An 18,690-nucleotide genomic window follows, 5' to 3' on the forward strand; every position below is an offset into this window, starting at 1 on the left:
CTTATGAGCGTAATTGATGAATAATTAAAACCTATAATGGTTCATTTCAAAGTATGGAGATTCCTTTGTGATCTGTTGTAGGAAATTGGTAAATAATCATCTGTAGGTTAGGAATTTTGTGGATTTTTAACTTTTGATGTTCCGGGTGGCACTGATGATCTTTGTGAACTAGGATCTCACTGTAATTGCAAATAGCGCATGCCGAATGTATTGGATACATTTTCTCAGGAATTAAGGGCCTAACTGTAGCATTTCAGATTTGGAATTAGGTTATAAATGCAGTTTGAATCTGGTTTATGGTCAATCTGATATGGTAAAGGGTGCAATGAGACAATTTGGAGGAGGCAGTCCCATTTGGTTTTACCTTAGGACCAGTTTGGAATTTCATTTCTAATTTGCAGTTCAAATAGACTTCTGTTGGCTTCACACTGACACGAAAAGTGCAGTCTATGAATGTGCCATAAAAATCTCAGTCAGTCTTATTTAAGGCCTCCTTTGGGAAATGTAACATCACCAGACTGAAATGACTGGCTAGATTTTCTCACTCAGAAATTGTGAAGAGATTTCCTATCAGCTTCAGCCAGATTTGCTGCCTGGATTAGCTCTGATTTGAAGGCTCAAAGGTTTTCAATCTGTAACCCATGTCTCAGTACATAATGTGGCAAATTTCAAGTTGATTATTTTACAGAATCTAAGTTTGCCTATTTGATTTTGGCCAATGCTTTATTGTTTTTGCATAGGACATGATTTGCGTATTGCATTTTGCTGTCTAGATATTGATTAAGAAGGACACATTCATGTCAAGATTTATGCTGTTTGGACGATAATTTACAACCTGTGCTTGCACTTCAGTGATCATTTAAGATGCAGAAAGCCTGTTCATGGTCCTTTGTATTACTATGATGTGTTCTTCTTGAAGCAAAGTATTTTCTGTTGAATTGTATGCAGTCACAGCTTGGCCATATAAAACAGAGGAACTATGGATGAATTTGTTTCTCTGTTTGAAATTGTACAAAGTGTCATGAGCATCCTGCCCAAGGCAAGGTGTCATTTTCCTTCTATCCTGAGCTTGTTTGCTGCAGGGGAACAGAAAAAGGTGACTTGCCAGCGTTTAGTTGGTGTAGTGATTCCATAACGTGCAGTGCAAACAGATGTCAGGAATGAAATTGGTTCATAAATCTTCCCGGGTGAAATGACCCAAGTGTCTCCTTCCTGTGAATGATACAATTTAATCTTATTCTTCCCCCTTTTGGTACCATGATAAAAACTTGCTGTTTCTCTTTTAATTTACAGACTGGACGTGTGGATAAAAACCACCCCTTGGTGTGTGGGCACACGGCCCCCGTGCTTGACATTGATTGGTGTCCACACAATGACAATGTGATTGCCAGCGGCTCTGAAGACTGTACAGTCATGGTAAGGATTGGTCAATTACTGCATGGATATCATATTCAGTAAGACTGTGATAGCTGGTTTTTTCCATTATTATGCGGTTACGATGCTTCTTACCTCCATGTCAGCGCAGAAAGCAGTGCTGCATAAATCCATGAGATTGGGGCACTTTTAAGGGGAATCTCATGAAATCCCGGCATCCGCCAACTGGAGCAGGGAGCACCACCCCATGCAAGTTCCTCTCTAAGCCACTCCCCATGCTGACCTAGACAACGCAGTGGTGTTTCTGCACCCGGCAAACCACAGCGATTCAAGAAGGTAGCTCACTGCCACCTTCTCCAGGGCAGTTAGGAATGGGCAACACGACTGACTTTACCTGCCCTGCCGATGTTTTAAGGAAAAGGAAAGAAAATTCCTTCTTTTATAACGGGAATTTATGCTTCAGAGGTTTTCAGTTGATAAAAAGACATGGACTCTGAAGTACAGCTAAGAACACGGAGAATTTTTCGACGGATGGGGAGAAGGATGGGGAGAAGGAAGTGAATTGTTTTACCTGAGGTGATTATTGAAACAGTAGTTGTCACATTTAAACTAAATATTTAAAAGGAAAACATGTACAAAGAGGCAGGCAGAGGGGAAAAGAACGTGGTTTGCGTAGGGCTGCTTTTGAGGAGCAAGCATCAAGAGAGATGGTGTCGGAGGGAGGGGTTCAGATTTTTGGGACATTGGAACCGGTTCTGGGGAAGATGGGACTATTACAAATTGGACGGTCTACACCTGAGCCGGACTGGAACCAATGTCCTTGGGGGTGTTTTTGCTAATGTTGTGGGGGAGGGTTTAAACTAATGTGGCAGGGGGATGGGAACCAAATATTGGACAGAAAAGAGGTAGAAACGAAAGCCTGTAGGGAACTAGATAATGGAGTCAGTGTGACTAAAGGGAATAGTAGTCGGGGAGCAGATGATGAACACAAAGGGACAGGTGGTCTGAGGTGCATTTGTTTTATTCCGAGAAGTGTAGTAGACAAGGCAGATGAGCTTAGGGCTTGGATCGGTACCTGGAGGTAAAATGTTATTGCTATTACTGAGACTTGGTTGGGGGAAGGGCCTGACTGGCAACTAGTTGTGCCAGGATATCGATGCTTCAGGCGGGATAGAGAGGGAGGTAAAAGGGGTGGAGGAGTTGCAGTAATGGTCAAAGACGATATCACAGCCGCACTGAAGGAGGGCCCCATGGAGGACTCAAGCAGTGAGGCAACATGGGTAGAATTCAGAAATAGGAAGGATGCAGTAACCATGCTGGGGCTGTACAACAGGCCTCCCAACAGCGAGCGTGAGACAGAGGTTCAAACATGTAAACAGATAATGGAAAGGTGTAGGAGAGACAGGGTGGTGGTGATGGGAGATTTTAATTTTCCCAACATTGACTGGGATTCACTGTGTTAGGGGTCAAGATGGAGCAGAATTTGTAAGTTGTGTCCAAGAGGGTTTTCTAGAGCAGTATGTATGTAGCCCAACTCGGGAAAGGGCCATACTGGACCTGGTGCTGGGGAATGAACCCGGCCAGGTGGTTGATATTACAGTAGGGGACTACTTTGGAAATAGCGACCACAATTCCGTAAGTTTTACAATACTCATGGACAAGGATAGGAGTGGTCCTAACGGAAGAGTACTAAACTGGGGGAAGGCTGACTATACCAAGATTCGGCAGGATCTGAGGAATGTAGATTGGGAGAAACTGTTTGAAGGTAAATCCACATTTGATATGTGCGAGGCTTTTAAGGAGAGGTTGATTAGCATGCAGGAGAGACATGTTCCTGTGAAAATGAGGGATAGAAAAGGCAAGATTAGGGAGCCATGGATGACAGGTGAAAATGTGAGACTAGCCAAGAGGCAAAAGGAAGCATACGTGAGGTCTAGGTGACTGAAGACAGACGAAGCTTTGCAAGAATATCAGGAATGTAGACCGAATCTGAAACGAGGGATTAAGAGGGCTAAGAGAGGACATGAGATATTGCTGGCAAGCATGGTTAAGGAAAATCCCAAAGCCTTTTATTCATATATAAAGAGAAAGAGGGTACCTAGAAAAAGGATTGGCCCACTTAAGGACAAAGATGGAAAGATATGCTCTGATTCAGAGAAAATGGGTGACATTCTTAATGAGTACTTTGCATCGGTATTCACCAAGGAGAGGGACATGACGGATGTTGAGGTTAGGGATAGATGTTTGCTTACTCTAGGTCAAGTTGACATAAGGAAGGAGGAAGTGTTAGGTATCCTAAAAGACATTATGGTGGACAAGTCCCCAGGTCTGGATGGGATCAATCCCAGGTTACTGAGGGAAGCGAGAGAGGAAATAGCCGGGGCCTTAACAGATATCTTTGCAGCGTCCTTAGACACGGGTGAGGTCCCAGAGGACCGGAGACTTGCTAATGTTGTCCCCTTGTTTAAGAAGGGCAGCAAGGATAATCCAGGTAATTATCGACCGGTGAGCCTGACGTCAGTGGTAGGGAAGCTATTGGAGAAGATGCTGAGGGATAGGATCTATTCCCATTTGGAAGAAAATGGGCTTATCATTGATAGGCAACATGGTTTTGTGCAGGGAAGGTCATGTCTTACCAACTTAATAGAATTCTTTGAGGATGTGACAAAGTTGATTGATGAGGGAAAGGCTGTAGATGTCATATACATGGACTTCAGTAAGGCGTTTGATAAGGTTCCCCATGGCAGGCTGATGGAGAAAGTGAAGTCACATGGGGTCCAGGGTGTGCTAGCTAGATGGATTAAAAAAACTGGCTGGGCATCAGGAGACAGAGGGTAGTAGTAGAAGGGAGTTTCTCAAATTGGAGACCCGTGACCAGTGGTGTTCCACTGTGATCTGTGCTGGGACCACAGTTGTTTGTGATATATGTAAATGATCTGGAGGAAGATGTAGGTGGTCTGATCAGCAAGTTTGTTGATGACACTAAGATTGGTGGAGTAGCTGATAGTGAAGGGAACTGTCAGAAATTACAGCAGAATATAGATAGACTGGAGAGTTGGGCAGATAAATGGCAGATGGAGTTCAATCCGGGCAAATGCGAGGTGATGCATTTTGGAGGATCAAATTCAAGGGCGAACTATACAGTAAATGGAAATGTCTTAGGGAAAATTGATGAACAGAGAGATCTGGGTGTTCAGGTCCATTGTTCCCTACAGGTGACAATGCAGGTCAATGGGGTGGTCAAAAAGGCATATGGCATGCTTTCCTTCATTGGGCGGGGTATTGAGTACAAGAGTTGGCAGGTCATGTTGCAGTTGTACAGGACTTTGGTTCGGCCACATTTGGAGTACTGTGTGCAGTTCTGGTCGCCACATTACCAAAAGGATGTGGATGCTTTGGAGAGGTTGCAGAGGAGGTTCACCAGGATGTTGCCTGGTATGGAGGGTGCTAGCTATGAAGAGAGGTTGAGTAGATTAGGATTATTTTCATCAGAAAGACGGCGATTGAGGGGGGACCTGAGTGAGGTTTACAAAATCATGAGGGGTATAGACAGGGTGGATAGCAAAAAGCTTTTTCCCAGAGTGGGGGACTCAATTACAAGGGGTCATGAGTTCAAAGTGAGAGGAGGAAAGTTTAAGGGAGATATGCGTGGAAAGTTCTTTACACAAAGGGTGGTGGGTGCCTGGAATACATTGCCAGCGGAGGTGGTAGACGCAGACACGTTAGCTTCTTTTAAGGTATATCTGGACAGGTACATGGATGGGCAGGGAGCAAATAGACATAGACCCTTAGAAAATAGATGACAGGTTAGACAGAGGATCTTGATCGGCGCAGGCTTGGAGGGCCGAAGGGCCTGTTCCTGTGCTGTAGGTTTCTTTGTTTCTTTAACTTGGGCACAAGAGGAAACACCTTTCTGTGTTCAGAACTTCATAAAGCGGAAATTCTGGGGTCCCAGAAAAATCTTGGGAAACATGGAAAAATCCGGAGCTTCTATGCTCACTGAGTAGACCCCATGCATCATGTACTTTGAACATGACGACAGCTCATTAGATGAGAGCTTTGAGCCTCATCGGGTTACAGCAGCCATTCCAGTGTAGTTTTGCTGACTAAATAATAAGCGCTGTGCTTTCAGTCATATTGCAGTGAAGCCAATGCTCCAGTTCTATTTATGGAGCTGTGCTGTGGAAGCTGACGTAAGCAAGACTGCGTCAAAAACAAAGTACAGAACATGAAACAAGACCAAACAGAGAATGACTTAGCACAGTGTGGAGCTGGAGGATTGCAGCAGGCCAGGCAGCATCAGAGGAGCAGGAAAGTGGACGTTTTGAGTCAGGACCCTTCTTCAGAAATAGGGAGGGGGAAGAGAGCTCCAAAATAAATAGAGGAGGAGTGAGGCTGGGGAAGGTAGGTGGGATGGTGATAGGTGAGTGCAGGTAGGGAGGGGTGGAGATTGGTTAGTGAGGTGGGAGGGCCGGATAGGTGGAAGAGAAGATGGACAGATTGTGTCAGGTCAAGGAGGTGGGGATTGGGAGGGTGGGGTTTGGACATGGATGAGGCCAGAGGTGAGAGTTAAAACTTGTGAAATCCATGTTTAGGCCACTGGGCTGTCGGTGGCCATCAAGGTATTGCTCCTCCAGTTTGCAGGTGGTGTCATTGTGACACTGGAGAAGGCCCAGGATGGGCCTCAGGAGCCTACAGCCTGATGGCCTAAACATGGAATTCACCAGTTTTAAAATCTCCCCACCCCGGCCACATCCCATCTCTAACCTACCTTCTCATCCCACCTCCTTGACCTGACACAATCTGTCCATCTTCTCTCCCACCTATCCACCCCTCCCACCTCACTGACCAATCTCCACCACTCTCTACCTGCACTCGCCTATCACCATGCCAACTACCTTCCCCAGCCCCAGCCCCCTCTGTCTTTATTTTGGAGGTCCCTTCCCCCTGAAGTTCTCGCAATCTCCTTACAGAGAGTGACATCACCATGGAACTTGAATACTCCAAATCTTTTAAATTTGTCGTATTTGATGGCTCTTGATCCTTTTGTGTTGGCTGTACTATGAACTTCACCCTTCCAGTCAATTGTTCTGCGTTCATATTCAGCACTTAACATGAATCCACTCTGACACTAAATATAATGTGAAGATCTAATCTTCCTTGGAAACTAATTGGGTGAGTTCACTGTCGTTTAACAGTGTTGATGAGGTTTATTCTGCTGTTAGGTTGGACTTGTGTTGGAGGTTTATGTGCAGCATAACTGAGAAGCAAGTACAGCAGATGTATTGTGAAACCACCTTCAAACCTTTTAGCCATGTTTTGAAATGATGTTCCCCTCTGTCCCTTTGCACTGCATAGCATTCCCCATTTGGGGCTGGGATGTGGCTCCTGAGCCATTACCAGCGTCATTTCTGAATTAAGCTCAAGGTATGCATGAGAAAGTTGGGCATATGCTTTGCTTTTTAATTTTTTTTCAACTATTAAATAAGATGGTGCCCAGTCTTTGCCTTCTTGTTCTGCCACCTTAGATACACGGGGCCGTTAACTAAACAATATCTGGCTTTCAAAGATTAAATCATGAGGAGAATCTACACAAATTAGGCTTTGAGAGTTTTCTGGAATTAAGATAGTTGAGGGGTCATTAAAGGTATTAAAGGGAGCAAATGGGATAGAGAGAAAAATGGATATGAGCAAGAAGTTTGCGATGAAATGCAATTTGGGACAGTTGTAACTAGTGGAGAGGATTGTTATAAACTGCAGGAAGGTATTGATGGAATGGTCAGCTTGGCAGAGCAGTGGCAAATGGACTTAAACCTAGAAAAGAATAAAGTAATGCGCTTGCTGAGGGCTAACATTACAAGGGGTTGCACTATAAATGGTAGGACCATAGAAAGCTATGAAGATCAAAGGGACCTGGATTTACATGTCCACAGATCCCTTAGGATAGCAGGTCAGATAGATAAGGTGGTTACAAAGGCATATGGCATATTTCCCTTTGTTTGCTGAGGTATAGAATACAGAAGTAGGGAGGTTATGCTGAGACTGTATAAAAAATGGTGAGGCAATAACTGGAATTTTGCATGCAGTTCTGGTCACCACATGACAGGAAGAATGTGAACACACTTGACAGTATGTAGTGGAGATTTACCAGGATACGGTCTCGGCTGGAGGGTCTAAACTATGAGGAAAATATGAGGAAAGCTAGGAAGGCCTGGGGTTGTTTTGCCTGGAGCAGTGAAGATTGAGAAGGTATCTGATAAAAGTGTATAGTTCTGAGGGACAGAGGGTGGATGGGAAGCCATTTTTTAAATTACTAGATGAATCAATGAACAGGGATTTATGGTTAAAAAGTAGAAGGCTAAGTGGGAGCCTGGAACACTCTGCCTAAAAGGGAGGTTGAGTCAGAAACACTCATACCATTTAAGCAGTGTTTAGATATTTACTTGTGTTGCCATAGCTTTGAGGCCTATGGGCCAAGAGCTGGAAAATGGATTAATGTAGCCATAACAGCATGGACATGGTGGGCTAAATGGCCTCTTGTGCTGTAAATGTGTGTGAGAAACTATATTTCCATTAGTTGGGGTATTTTCAATCAGGGAGCTGAGTCTTAAACATGTTTTTGAGGTATTCTATCATGGGGTGTGTGTGTGTGTGTGTGTGTGTGTGTGTGTGTGTGTGTGTGTGTGTGTGTGTGGCCCATCCCAAATCACCCTTGAAAGGGCAACTTGCTGGGCCACTTCAAAGGACAGTTAAGAGTTAACTAGATTTCTGGGTATCTGGAGTCACATGCATGCCAGAACAAGTGAGGATGGCTGATTTCAATCCCTAAAGGGACATCAGTGAACTGGATTTGTTTTCACAGCAATAATTACTGAAGCCAGCTTTCAATTCAAAACTGTATTGAATGCTAGAGTTGCTGTGTTGGGTTTTAAGCCTGAACCTGGGTTTCCTCATCCAGTAACATTACCATCATACCATGTTCTCCCACTAGAGCAATGAAACTGTGGAACACATCTATACAAAGGGTGGGAGAAATTTGGATCTCTTCTGCAAATGGCACATGTTAATTTTAAGATTGGCGGAGTTTTGTTAGCCAGTGTTATTAAGGGCTGTGGGACAAAGACATGTTTTTAGACTTCGGTTGCGAGTCAATCATAATCTTAGTGAATTGTGAAACAAGCTGGAGGGGCTAAGTGGTCTACTCCTATTCACATATCAGTTTGAATTTCTGACCTGCTGTACCATCACAGCCTAGGTGAAAATCTTTATTTAGAAAGATATGCCTCTCCCTTGACAAGTGAACTCTGAAATCTGGTGGTAGTTTATATGTGTATTACTTCGGCAGATGCACAAACTACACTCAAATTGTGACTCAGGGTTGAGGAGGGAATTTAGCTGAGGAACTGTAACAATTTCATAACTCACGGCTGTTCAATCTTGAAAAATGATGACTCCAAGGGGAACTTAGAATTGACCCTGAATGGGATGAGGAGTTTGATACTTTCAGATGCAGTGTTTGACATTGGAAGGAAGATAAGCTTGCAATAGTTTGAAGTTTTATTAAGATATACCAGGAAGTAGATCAAGAGTCAGAACGTGTTGCCAGAAAGATTGACTGAAGCCAGGAGACCTGTCTTCACTTATTTAACTGGGAGCTTCTAAATACTCTAATAGGAAGATGGGCTACTGTACTGGAAGAGTATTGACTAGATCAAATAGCCTTGATCCAAAACTTGTGTTGAGCATGTGAATGAATGTACTGTCATCTGCATCATATGATGAGAGGTAGCAAATAAGATTGGATTCATCTGCACCTCATATTTCCTGGCTTTTACAGATGCTAATTAAATTTGACTTGTATTACAAGTGAATTGCCAATACATAGCTTAAACCTTTTATGACTTGTAAAGTTTAATACATCTTTATTATGAAGAATAATAAATGTAAAATGCTCCTGGAGAATGTTGTGTTAAGGCTTGAGATATAGATCCTTAAGACAGTTCGGCTGCTGGCATTGTTACTGCCTTATCTTTTCTTGGGTATTTATTATTTCTTGTATTTTTATTTCGCATATCATTTATTATATTTGAGTTATGATCAGCACCCTTTAAGCAGGCTATCTTAATGGCATATCCATTTCATTAAGCTTCAAAGAAACTCCCAAGCTATAGAGAAAGTGAACTTATGGAAGAATTAGTGCATATATTGCCTGGAGACTCATTTGTTTGAGAGCTTTTGTTTATAATAAAAATTCATTGACACAGCAATCCCCTGTAGTACTGCAAACCGTGTGTCATGAAGATTGATGTGGCTGTCATGTGAATTCAGAGGTGTGAAAATAAACCCTTTCATTCACATATATTCTCTTCTGTAGAGGTGACCCACTCGTCTTAGTGTTCAGCGAAAGGTAATAAATAAAATTAGTCAAGGTTTTCCTCGCTGGAAGGGGGTAGCTAGTGACAATGAAATGCCTTTATTAATGCCTCTCCTACATGGGGCATGTTAAAGTCATTCATTTTGTTGCAGTTGAAGAATTTCACTCACCACTCCAGAATGAATGATCCAGTTAATAAATGTGACTTCTCCTCTTTATTTCATGTTGGTAGGTATTTTAGTGGTACTCTCCAACGACAATTATCACCACTTTGCCACCCCAAGCTTTAGCCAATAGATAGTATTCCTGCCTCTGAGCCAGAAGGTTGTGAGTTCAAATCCTGCTCAATTTGAACACAAAATCTAGCACAAATGAAATTTAATAACTGTTCATAGAGAAAACCAGCTTTCCAAGAGTGTAATTTAATAGTGGCACATTCAGGCATAGCAGAATGCAGCTTGATGTGGTCCATCCACGGCGTGAACAGATTCACTCAAGCCTATGTCCTTGCACTTGAAGTCATTCAGTCAGCTTCAGAACCCACTGAGCACAAGGGCATCAAAGGTGTGGTCAGGTGGGCAGTTGAGCAAATCAGCGGCTGCTGGGAAATTGTGCACGTGGAGGGCCAAGACTCAGAAGGTGAGAGTTACAGGCAATGTGAAGAAGTATTTCTTCCTGCAAGGTAAACACTGGAGAACAGAGGGTAGAGAGTTAGCAGAGGGTAGAGAGATACAGATAGTTGGTGACAGAGGAAATTGTTAGCAATGGCTTTGTCATTAATCAGACTAGAGATACTATGGGAGACAGTGAGCTTTGGGGATTTATTTGGAAGTATGGTATGATAATTTATGTGGGAATAGCCTAGAGTCAAGAGAAGAACAAGAAAGATCATTTTGCTGAAAATGAGAATTGGACAGCAGTTTTGTTTGGTTTCTGTTAGGGATGACATAGCAGTAGTCTCCATTGAAGACGATAACTTTCTTATAACGTGAGTGAGCTGTTGCCATTTGCAGTGATTAGTCTCGCAAGGGCTGCCACAGGTGTTGTAACTGAAGGTAGTGGGAATCTAGAATTTGATCTGCAAAGGGCTGATGTCACTAGAGATAATTGAAGCTTTCAGGACTGAGATTGGACAATTTTTATTACATACTGAGACTACGGAACTAAGACACATGTGGCATTCCATGATCTGCCATGATCTCACTGAACAGTGAAGCAGCCTTGAGGAGTGGAATGACCGCTTCTGTTTCTGATAAGTGGATGAGTGTATATGCTCAGCCAACATGTTGCTATATTCAGTGAATGAAAGGCCGTTGTTGCCTTTACCCTCTGTTGGATGTCAAAAACATAATACAACTAACTGATTGCTTTTGACGCATGATCACTCTTATTTCTTAGACAGTCTGTCTGCACACAGCATGATTCCACATCAGCAAATGAATGAGTGACCAGCTAATCTGCTTTGAATTCTGTTCAGGCAGAGATGGGATATTGGTCAGGATACTAGGTTCTGTTTAAAACAATGTCACAAAATGTTTTGCACCTGGACAGATCTTGGTTTAGCTGTTTAGATTGAAAGATGGTACCTTGCAATATCAGAACACCCTTACACTGCACTGAAGCATGTACTTGCTCTGACAGCATACCTCCTATTGACTCAAATGTACGAGTAGTACTGCTGTACCAAACTGCCACGATATTATATCAGTGCAAGTTATCATTGGAAAATGAAATGAATGTTTTTACTATTGCCTTTTTAGTACCTGGTGACTGTCACCAAAAATTCATTTCGACATGATTGTATTCTTTTGATTTTTTTTTTCAAATTAAAGACTTGAATGAAAATAAAATGTATATTAATTTTATTTGTGAAACCATAAACAAACATACATGTCCACCTGTGTACAGGCGTACCTGCCTGGGTAAGGGTTCCCACTGATACTCGAATTTGTAAGGATGCTATATAGCACAGAGCTCCCTTTTGCTCCCAGCAAGGTTATATGCACATGAAGCTTTTCTTGTTCATTTACAGTTTTCGAAGAGTTTGGAAAATGGTAACCATCAAGAAAATAATATCACAAGCACAAGCTTTGCTGAATCTTGCAAACCAAACACAAACACTGCAGAACATCCCAATTTTAATTCATTCATTTATAACAGGCTTTGCATGTGCCAACTGGCATTTTTACTACTAAGACCATATTAATAAGCTAAGTATTTTACATGGATTAAAGGAAAAGAGATAGGAGGACATGATTGTTATTATGAACAGGAAAGTATGTGGAGCTCAACCAGTCCTCTCTTCCTTCACCCAAAAGAGCCTGAATACGGAAATCAATTTAAATCACTAATTGTAAGTGGCGAATTTGGGATATTGTTCAATTCCATTCAACCGTCACTACCATCAAACTTTCATGGGTTTGAATTTATCTTTGATTTGGCTGATTAGCACTTGTTTAAATTCACTGAACTGAGGGATACAGTTATTTTGAGCCGAGTGCCATGTTATGGTTACTTTGATCTCTTCATTGGGATATTTTAGGTGCCTTGATATTTCCTTGGACCGGTTGAGTCCCATTTACATTTGGTACAACTCGCTGATTTTGAAAAAAAAATAATGAAAGCCTCTTGTTACGATGAATAAACTCAGTCTCATTCATTTTGATGGCATTTAACCTTTCCTCCCTGTTCATGCAGACAATGACCTAATTTTGGTTCCTGTACAGTGGAAAGGTAAGTTCGGAAAATCAGTTTCAGAAATAAAATATTGCTCTTTTGTAATGTACAAGGTGATCAAAGAGACCACTTCAAGAAATTTCCTACACTAAAGAAGCAAACTGGATTTTATATTTGCGTTGATGTTTCATGGTGTTTGGTGGCAGTACTGACTGACTGTACTCAGCTGGACAATTTTTATAGTACAAAATCCAGCAACAACTTATGTTTTGGTATTGATGCACAATGGGGAGGCGGTGGAATGGCGGTATTGTCACTGGTGTAGTTCTCCAGAGACCCAGGGGGAATGCTCTGGGGAGATGGGTTCAAATCCCTCCTTGGCAGCTGGTGAAATTTGAATCACTAAGAATCTGGAACTAAAACCTAGACAAATGATGTTAATTGTTCAAAAAATATCTGCTTCACTAAATGCTCTTTTGAGGATGGAAATCTGCCATACTTACTTGGTCTGGCCTACGTGCATATCCAGGCCGACAGCAATATGGTTGACTCTTGTCTGCTGGCCATTTCAGGCAGTTAAGTTAGTTCAGGTAGCAATTGGGGATTGGCAGTAAATGCTGGTCCAGCCAGGGATTTATGCAACCCATCAATGAATGTATTAGAAAGAAATTCTGTACATAAGTGCCCGTATGACGTTGAATCTTCTTGAAGTTGGCCATTACTTTCTCTGTTCCTTCAATCTGTCAAGCTTCAAACCAAAAATCACAATCTGAACAAATGAAATGCGATGGGAACATATTACTGCAGGTGCTGGAATCACAACAAATGCTGGAAATCACAGTGGGGGTCAAGCACCATCCGTGGAGAGAGAACAAGTTTATGTCTTGAGTCCAGATGACTCTTCAATAGAGCTGCCTAGACTTGAAATGTTAGCTTGCTCTCTCCACAGATGTTGTCTGACCCGCTGTGTTTTCCAACATTTTTTGTTTACAAGTGAAATGTGGTGCTTGCTGTGTTTTGGAGGCTGGGTACTGGGACTGTCACTCATTGAAACAGCTCCCTAGTCCCAATGTTACAGACTGTGTCTGGCATTGATTTAACTGGGTGTGTGAGAAGGGAGGGAGTGGGAGGCAGGTGAACTTCACGAAGAAAGTGAGGGCTTGCTGTTTTTTGTTTTGGTCAACCACACCTAACAACTGTCTGAACAGGTAATCAGTGCAATACCTTAGCCGTGGTGGGAACCCAGAGAAGCCCATGGCATAGTTTAAATAGTGAGGAGTGGGCTTCCCTACTCCATCCTTTTCCAGGAAGGAAGGAAGGAAGGGGAACAATTGGAGATGAGCTATGGTCATGTAGTGGTGATATCTCGCGACTCGTAATCCAGAGGCCAGGCTAAAGTCCTGGGAGAGTGAGTTCAAATCCCACTGTGACAGCTGGTGGAATTTAAATTGAACTAACAAAATCTGGAATTGAAAACTGAATTCAGACATGGTGCTAATGGAAATACCACTGATTGTGATTAAAACCCATTTGGATTGATAATGTCCTTTAGAGATGGAGATTTGTCATCCTTACCTAGTCATGTGAATCTAGACTCTCGGCAATGTGCTTTACCGTAAATTGCCTTTTTAAAATTGCTAACTAAGCCACACTGTTCAAGGCCAGTAAAGTGTGGGCTATAAATGGTGGCCCACATCTCATGGATGAATGTAAAAATGCACAAATATTCTGCATTGGATATGGAACCTCTTCTTCCTCCTAGTTTATAATGATTCTGCATTAAAACCAACTTCTTTGTTTAACTTCCCCTGGCCTTTTCTGGACACTTTGAGACAAGCTCTTGTCACCATAAAACTTCGGTTCCAAGCGATCTGATAATCCCAGGTGCAGGAAACCCTGCTCCATTGACATTCAATGGCTTGTGTATTCATGGAAACCCACAGATCTCCACTGCCTTGTCTAAGTGGCCATTTTATAATGCATGGATCTCGACAACTGGAAGGTAGATTACCTGGCTGCTGTGCCAAAATGAATTATTTCCCAAAATGAATCACATGGATAGTGACCAGAGACATTTATGCTGGCTCAATTAATCCTTGTCTTTGCACTGGGACCAATTGGAGCACCTCAGCTGCTTCACTTCTTAGGCAGTTCCTGGCAATCAGGAACAGTTTGCTTCCACTCCAATTCAATGAGTTCTGATATGACTGTTAAATCCAGTGTACCATCTGCAGATCCTACACCATGCAAGGCTGGTACACCTTTTGAGGTTCCGGTTGTGGGGTTACTTAGGGGTTTATGCATACCCTCCGACACTGCAGCTTCACTGCTGTGTGCTCCTGGTGAAGGATCTCAATGTGTTCAATGTCTTCTCAAATTGAGTCACAGGTCAGTCACAGATCAAGGTCTCCCATGAGTCCATAGGGATATCACTAGAGTGGTTTCATTGTCTGCCTGGGAGTTTTAGGCCATGACTGAGTTCCACGTAGAGAAGTTACTTTGGGAATCAGGTGTCAGGCGTCTGAATGATGTACTGTTTGGCAGAGTAGGTTGAGTGATTAGTGCCTCAATGCTAGGCACAGTGGCTTGTGACATCTGTCCCGAGCCAACTAACTGAGCATCAGAGTCCAAACATAAGGCAGAGTGATCTCATATTCAAGGTAATGCCTTCCCTCACGGTCACAGGCTGTTGTTTTTACAATAATGGCTCCCTTCAAATGGACCTGGCGTTTACGCCAAAACTACTGATGGTTTCGGTTAAATTAAAAATAATCTGTCAAATTTTTTCTACAAAAAATGACAGTTTCCAGAAAATGACTGAAGCCAATAATAATAATTACTTTCCCTTTGTCACTCCCAATTCGACTGGGATTTTCTTAAATATTTTCCAGATCTTCAGAAAATTCAGTTTACCATTTGTTATAGCAACAGGAATTTTAATCATTGTAAAGCAACCACAATTACTGGAATGGTGTAGGCTGGCTGACAGAGAAATTAATAGGAAAACTTTAAATGTTGTCTTCAAATCCACGTGACTTAAATGGATTTGTATTATTTGGCTAACAGTCACTGGGGTTTGGAAAAAATTAGATATTGAACCCACAAATGAGTTTATCTTGACTTTGAGGTTTGATAACCATGGTTGACAAGGGAACACTTTGCTAAAAGATTAGCTTGCTTTGCCAAAATTCATACCAAATTGTGCTTCTAAGTACATCATCTCAGAGGAACACTGGGCCAGGAGTTGATGTATGCCAAGTCTGGAATTCCAGTTATTTTTATTTGGATCTCTAAATGATTGAATAAAGCCTGAACTGGGGTAATTTAAGGTTCATCAAGCTGAGAACAGAATAATCTCAGCCAAAGTTCCTGCCTTTGACTCTTGATGGGAGCCAACATGCTATTGAGTACTGGGGAGTGGACCAGGCTGGAACTTACTTCCAGTTACTTCTATGAAACCGGTCTCAAAGAAATGAAAGCTTGAGTATTAAGAGGTTAAAATGGCTCGGTCAGTGATGATTGTCAGGTTGAATATCATGTCAGGCTGTAATTTAAGTTTTGATGTAGTGGTCAAGACTCCTGTTCTCTGTTCTTGGATCAATGGAGCCAGTCAAAGCGTGGCTATAATGAAGTGCACTTGTATGTGGAGATTGTATAAAAGCTTGCGTGGTGGGGTTTATATTTTCTTAATTGAGGGGCACTTGTAAAATAGATCTCAATGATTACTACAGGAAATAAAAATTAATGAACAAGTCACAAGTTTCTCTGCAATAATTTGTTTTGAGAGTTGCTTAGTCAATGGTGGTGCTACTTTTCAAATGTCTAATGCATTTCCTTGATGCAGTGTCATTGTTGTGCTGTGTTTACTCAGTGTATGTTCTTACTTTGCCCATCTAAAACAGTTAATACCTTGTGAGTTCCTTTCTAGCTGTAATACATTCATGGAAGAGTTTGATGCCCAGAATTGCAATTTTAGGTTTTGGGGAGAGAGTGCCTGCACTTTTAGACTATTTCATATTTTTCTTTTTAAAAGGAAAAGGCAATCTAATCAATATTTTTTTTTAACTCAGTTGAGTCGAATTTATTGTGACATAAACCTCACACGCCGTGAGATAGCTTCATCCCAGGGTCTTGAATTGTTTCAGAAATTCTAAAACAGCTGGTTAAATGAAACTAAACAAACCACTAGTTTTGGTTTCTAGATACTGAATGCTGAGAACCAGCAGGGTTCCGGACCTCTGATGGGATAGGTAGTATTTGCTTGGGTGAGTACGGCTACAACAACACTTGAGATGCTCTTTAGTCTTTCATGGGACATAGGCATCAGTGGCCAGGCCAGAGTTTGCTTCCATGCCTAATTGTCCATGAACCAGTTGATTTGCTAGGCCGTATAAGAGGGCAGATAAGAGTCAATCACATTGCTGTGGGCTGGAGCCACATGCCAGACCAGGTAAAGATGGCAACAAAAACAGAAATTGCTGGGAAAATCTCAGATGATTTGGCAGCATGTGTGGCAAGAAAGTAACAACGGTTTGGCTCCAGGGACCCTGCTTCAAACCCTGCGTCAGCGTAAGCTGGAAGAACAGCGTCCCACTTTCCCCTTGGGGACCCTGCAGCCCTCAGGACTCAATATCGAGTTCAATAATTTTAGGGCCACAGCACTTTCTCCTATGTTCTTATCGCAAATCCCTCTCACTAGGCCTTGTCATCACATGGGCTGCTCCCACAACCATTGCATTGTCAGCTATTGGGCATTAGCGGCTATTGTTTCGCCAGGCTGACCTTTAGCTATCCTTTTGTCTGCCCAACTGTTGTTCCCTCTCTCTAGGCTCTATCTTCACCTTTCATTTACACCTCCCCTCCTCCTCCCACACCATCTTCAGCGTATCTAACAACCTCCTTCAAGCCACAGTTAGTTCTAATGAGGAAAGGTCAACTAAAATGTTAACTCTGCTTTCCCTCCACAGATATTGCCAGATCTGCTGAGTTTTCCCAGCAAATTTTGTTTTTGTTTTTGTTTTTGTTTCTGATTTCTTACATTCACAGTCTTTATTTAATTTGGTTAGGTGAAGATGGCAGATTTCCTTTCCTTAAGGGCATCAGTGAATCAGATGGGATTTTACAACCATTGATAGTTTCATAGCCACCATCATTTGAGATTTTACATTCCAGGTTGGTTAACTTATTATTCAGATTCCGGCTGCTTTGGTGGTATTTAAATGCCTGGCCCTCTGAGCTATCAGTCCAGTCACATAACCACTACCCCATCATCTCAACACTGTGTAAAACAAGACAATAAACTTCATCAGTATTCCTGCACTCATAATTCCTTGACCATTTTGTTGCTGTAGTGTATATGGTCTACAGAACCCACATTGATGCTACCAACAATAAAGCACAACAATAACTTCCTGAGGAAGTATAGATAAGGAAATTTGGCAAGCCTGTAAAGACTCTTACCAATTTTTGTAGATGCACCATAGAAAGCATTCTATCCAGATGCATCATGGATTGGTATGGCAACTGCTCTGCCCAGGATTGTATGAAACTTTGGAGAGTAGTGAGCACAGCCCAGTCCATCACGAAAGCCAACCTCCATCCATTGACTTAATCTATACTTGCTGCTGCCTTGGGAAGGCAGCCAACATAAAGACCCCTCCTACCCGGTTATAATCTCTTCCTTTGCGCAGAGGATACAAAAGCATAAACACCTGTACTAACAGATTCATGAACAGCTTCTTCCCTGCTGTTATTAGACTGCTGAATAGACTTCTCAAACTTTAAATTTAAATGTCGAGCTCACTGTTGTGCGCCTTCTCTGCAGCCTTAACATTGTGTTCTTCACTCTGTTCCGTTACTCTCATGCACTTTGTGTGGCATAATCTGCCTGTACTGCATACAAAACTGAACTTTTCACTGTACCTAGGTACATGTGGCAATAATAAATCAAATTAATTTATTGAAGTTACATCAAGAGTGCCACTTAGGCTCGCAACCTTGTCCATTGTGACTACCGACTTTGTCTACTGCACTTCAACTCCAACATCTCCGTGTAATTAAACTTCAATACTGAGGAACAGGAATGGGCCAAGTTCACATATACAAAGTAAAGGTGCGATGATGACTTAGTGGTTAAACACAGTGAGCAAGTGTGTAATAATACAGAGTGCTATATCTATAATCAAGTCAGCTATGTATTGGTCAACACGATATCTAATACTCGGCATTTTTCATTTATTTCTCTCCAACCCTATACATGAAATAAA

At 42.1% G+C, this 18,690-nt stretch overlaps 1 protein-coding gene across 7 annotated transcripts in view; it reads left to right on the plus strand.

Moving 5' to 3' along the window:
* Nucleotides 1–18,690, plus strand: part of LOC125464515 (coronin-6-like) — a 222,945-nt gene that overhangs the window by 138,122 nt on the left and 66,133 nt on the right. For all 7 annotated transcript variants that reach the window (XM_048556953.2, XM_048556954.2, XM_048556952.2 and 4 more), the window contains one exon: nt 1,294–1,416. In XM_048556953.2, the coding sequence (XP_048412910.1) occupies nt 1,294–1,416 (123 nt within the window). The remainder of the gene's footprint in view (nt 1–1,293; nt 1,417–18,690) is intronic.

This window comes from Stegostoma tigrinum, chromosome 27 (genome assembly GCF_030684315.1).
Source record: "Stegostoma tigrinum isolate sSteTig4 chromosome 27, sSteTig4.hap1, whole genome shotgun sequence".
NCBI classification, from domain to species: Eukaryota; Metazoa; Chordata; class Chondrichthyes; order Orectolobiformes; family Stegostomatidae; genus Stegostoma; species Stegostoma tigrinum.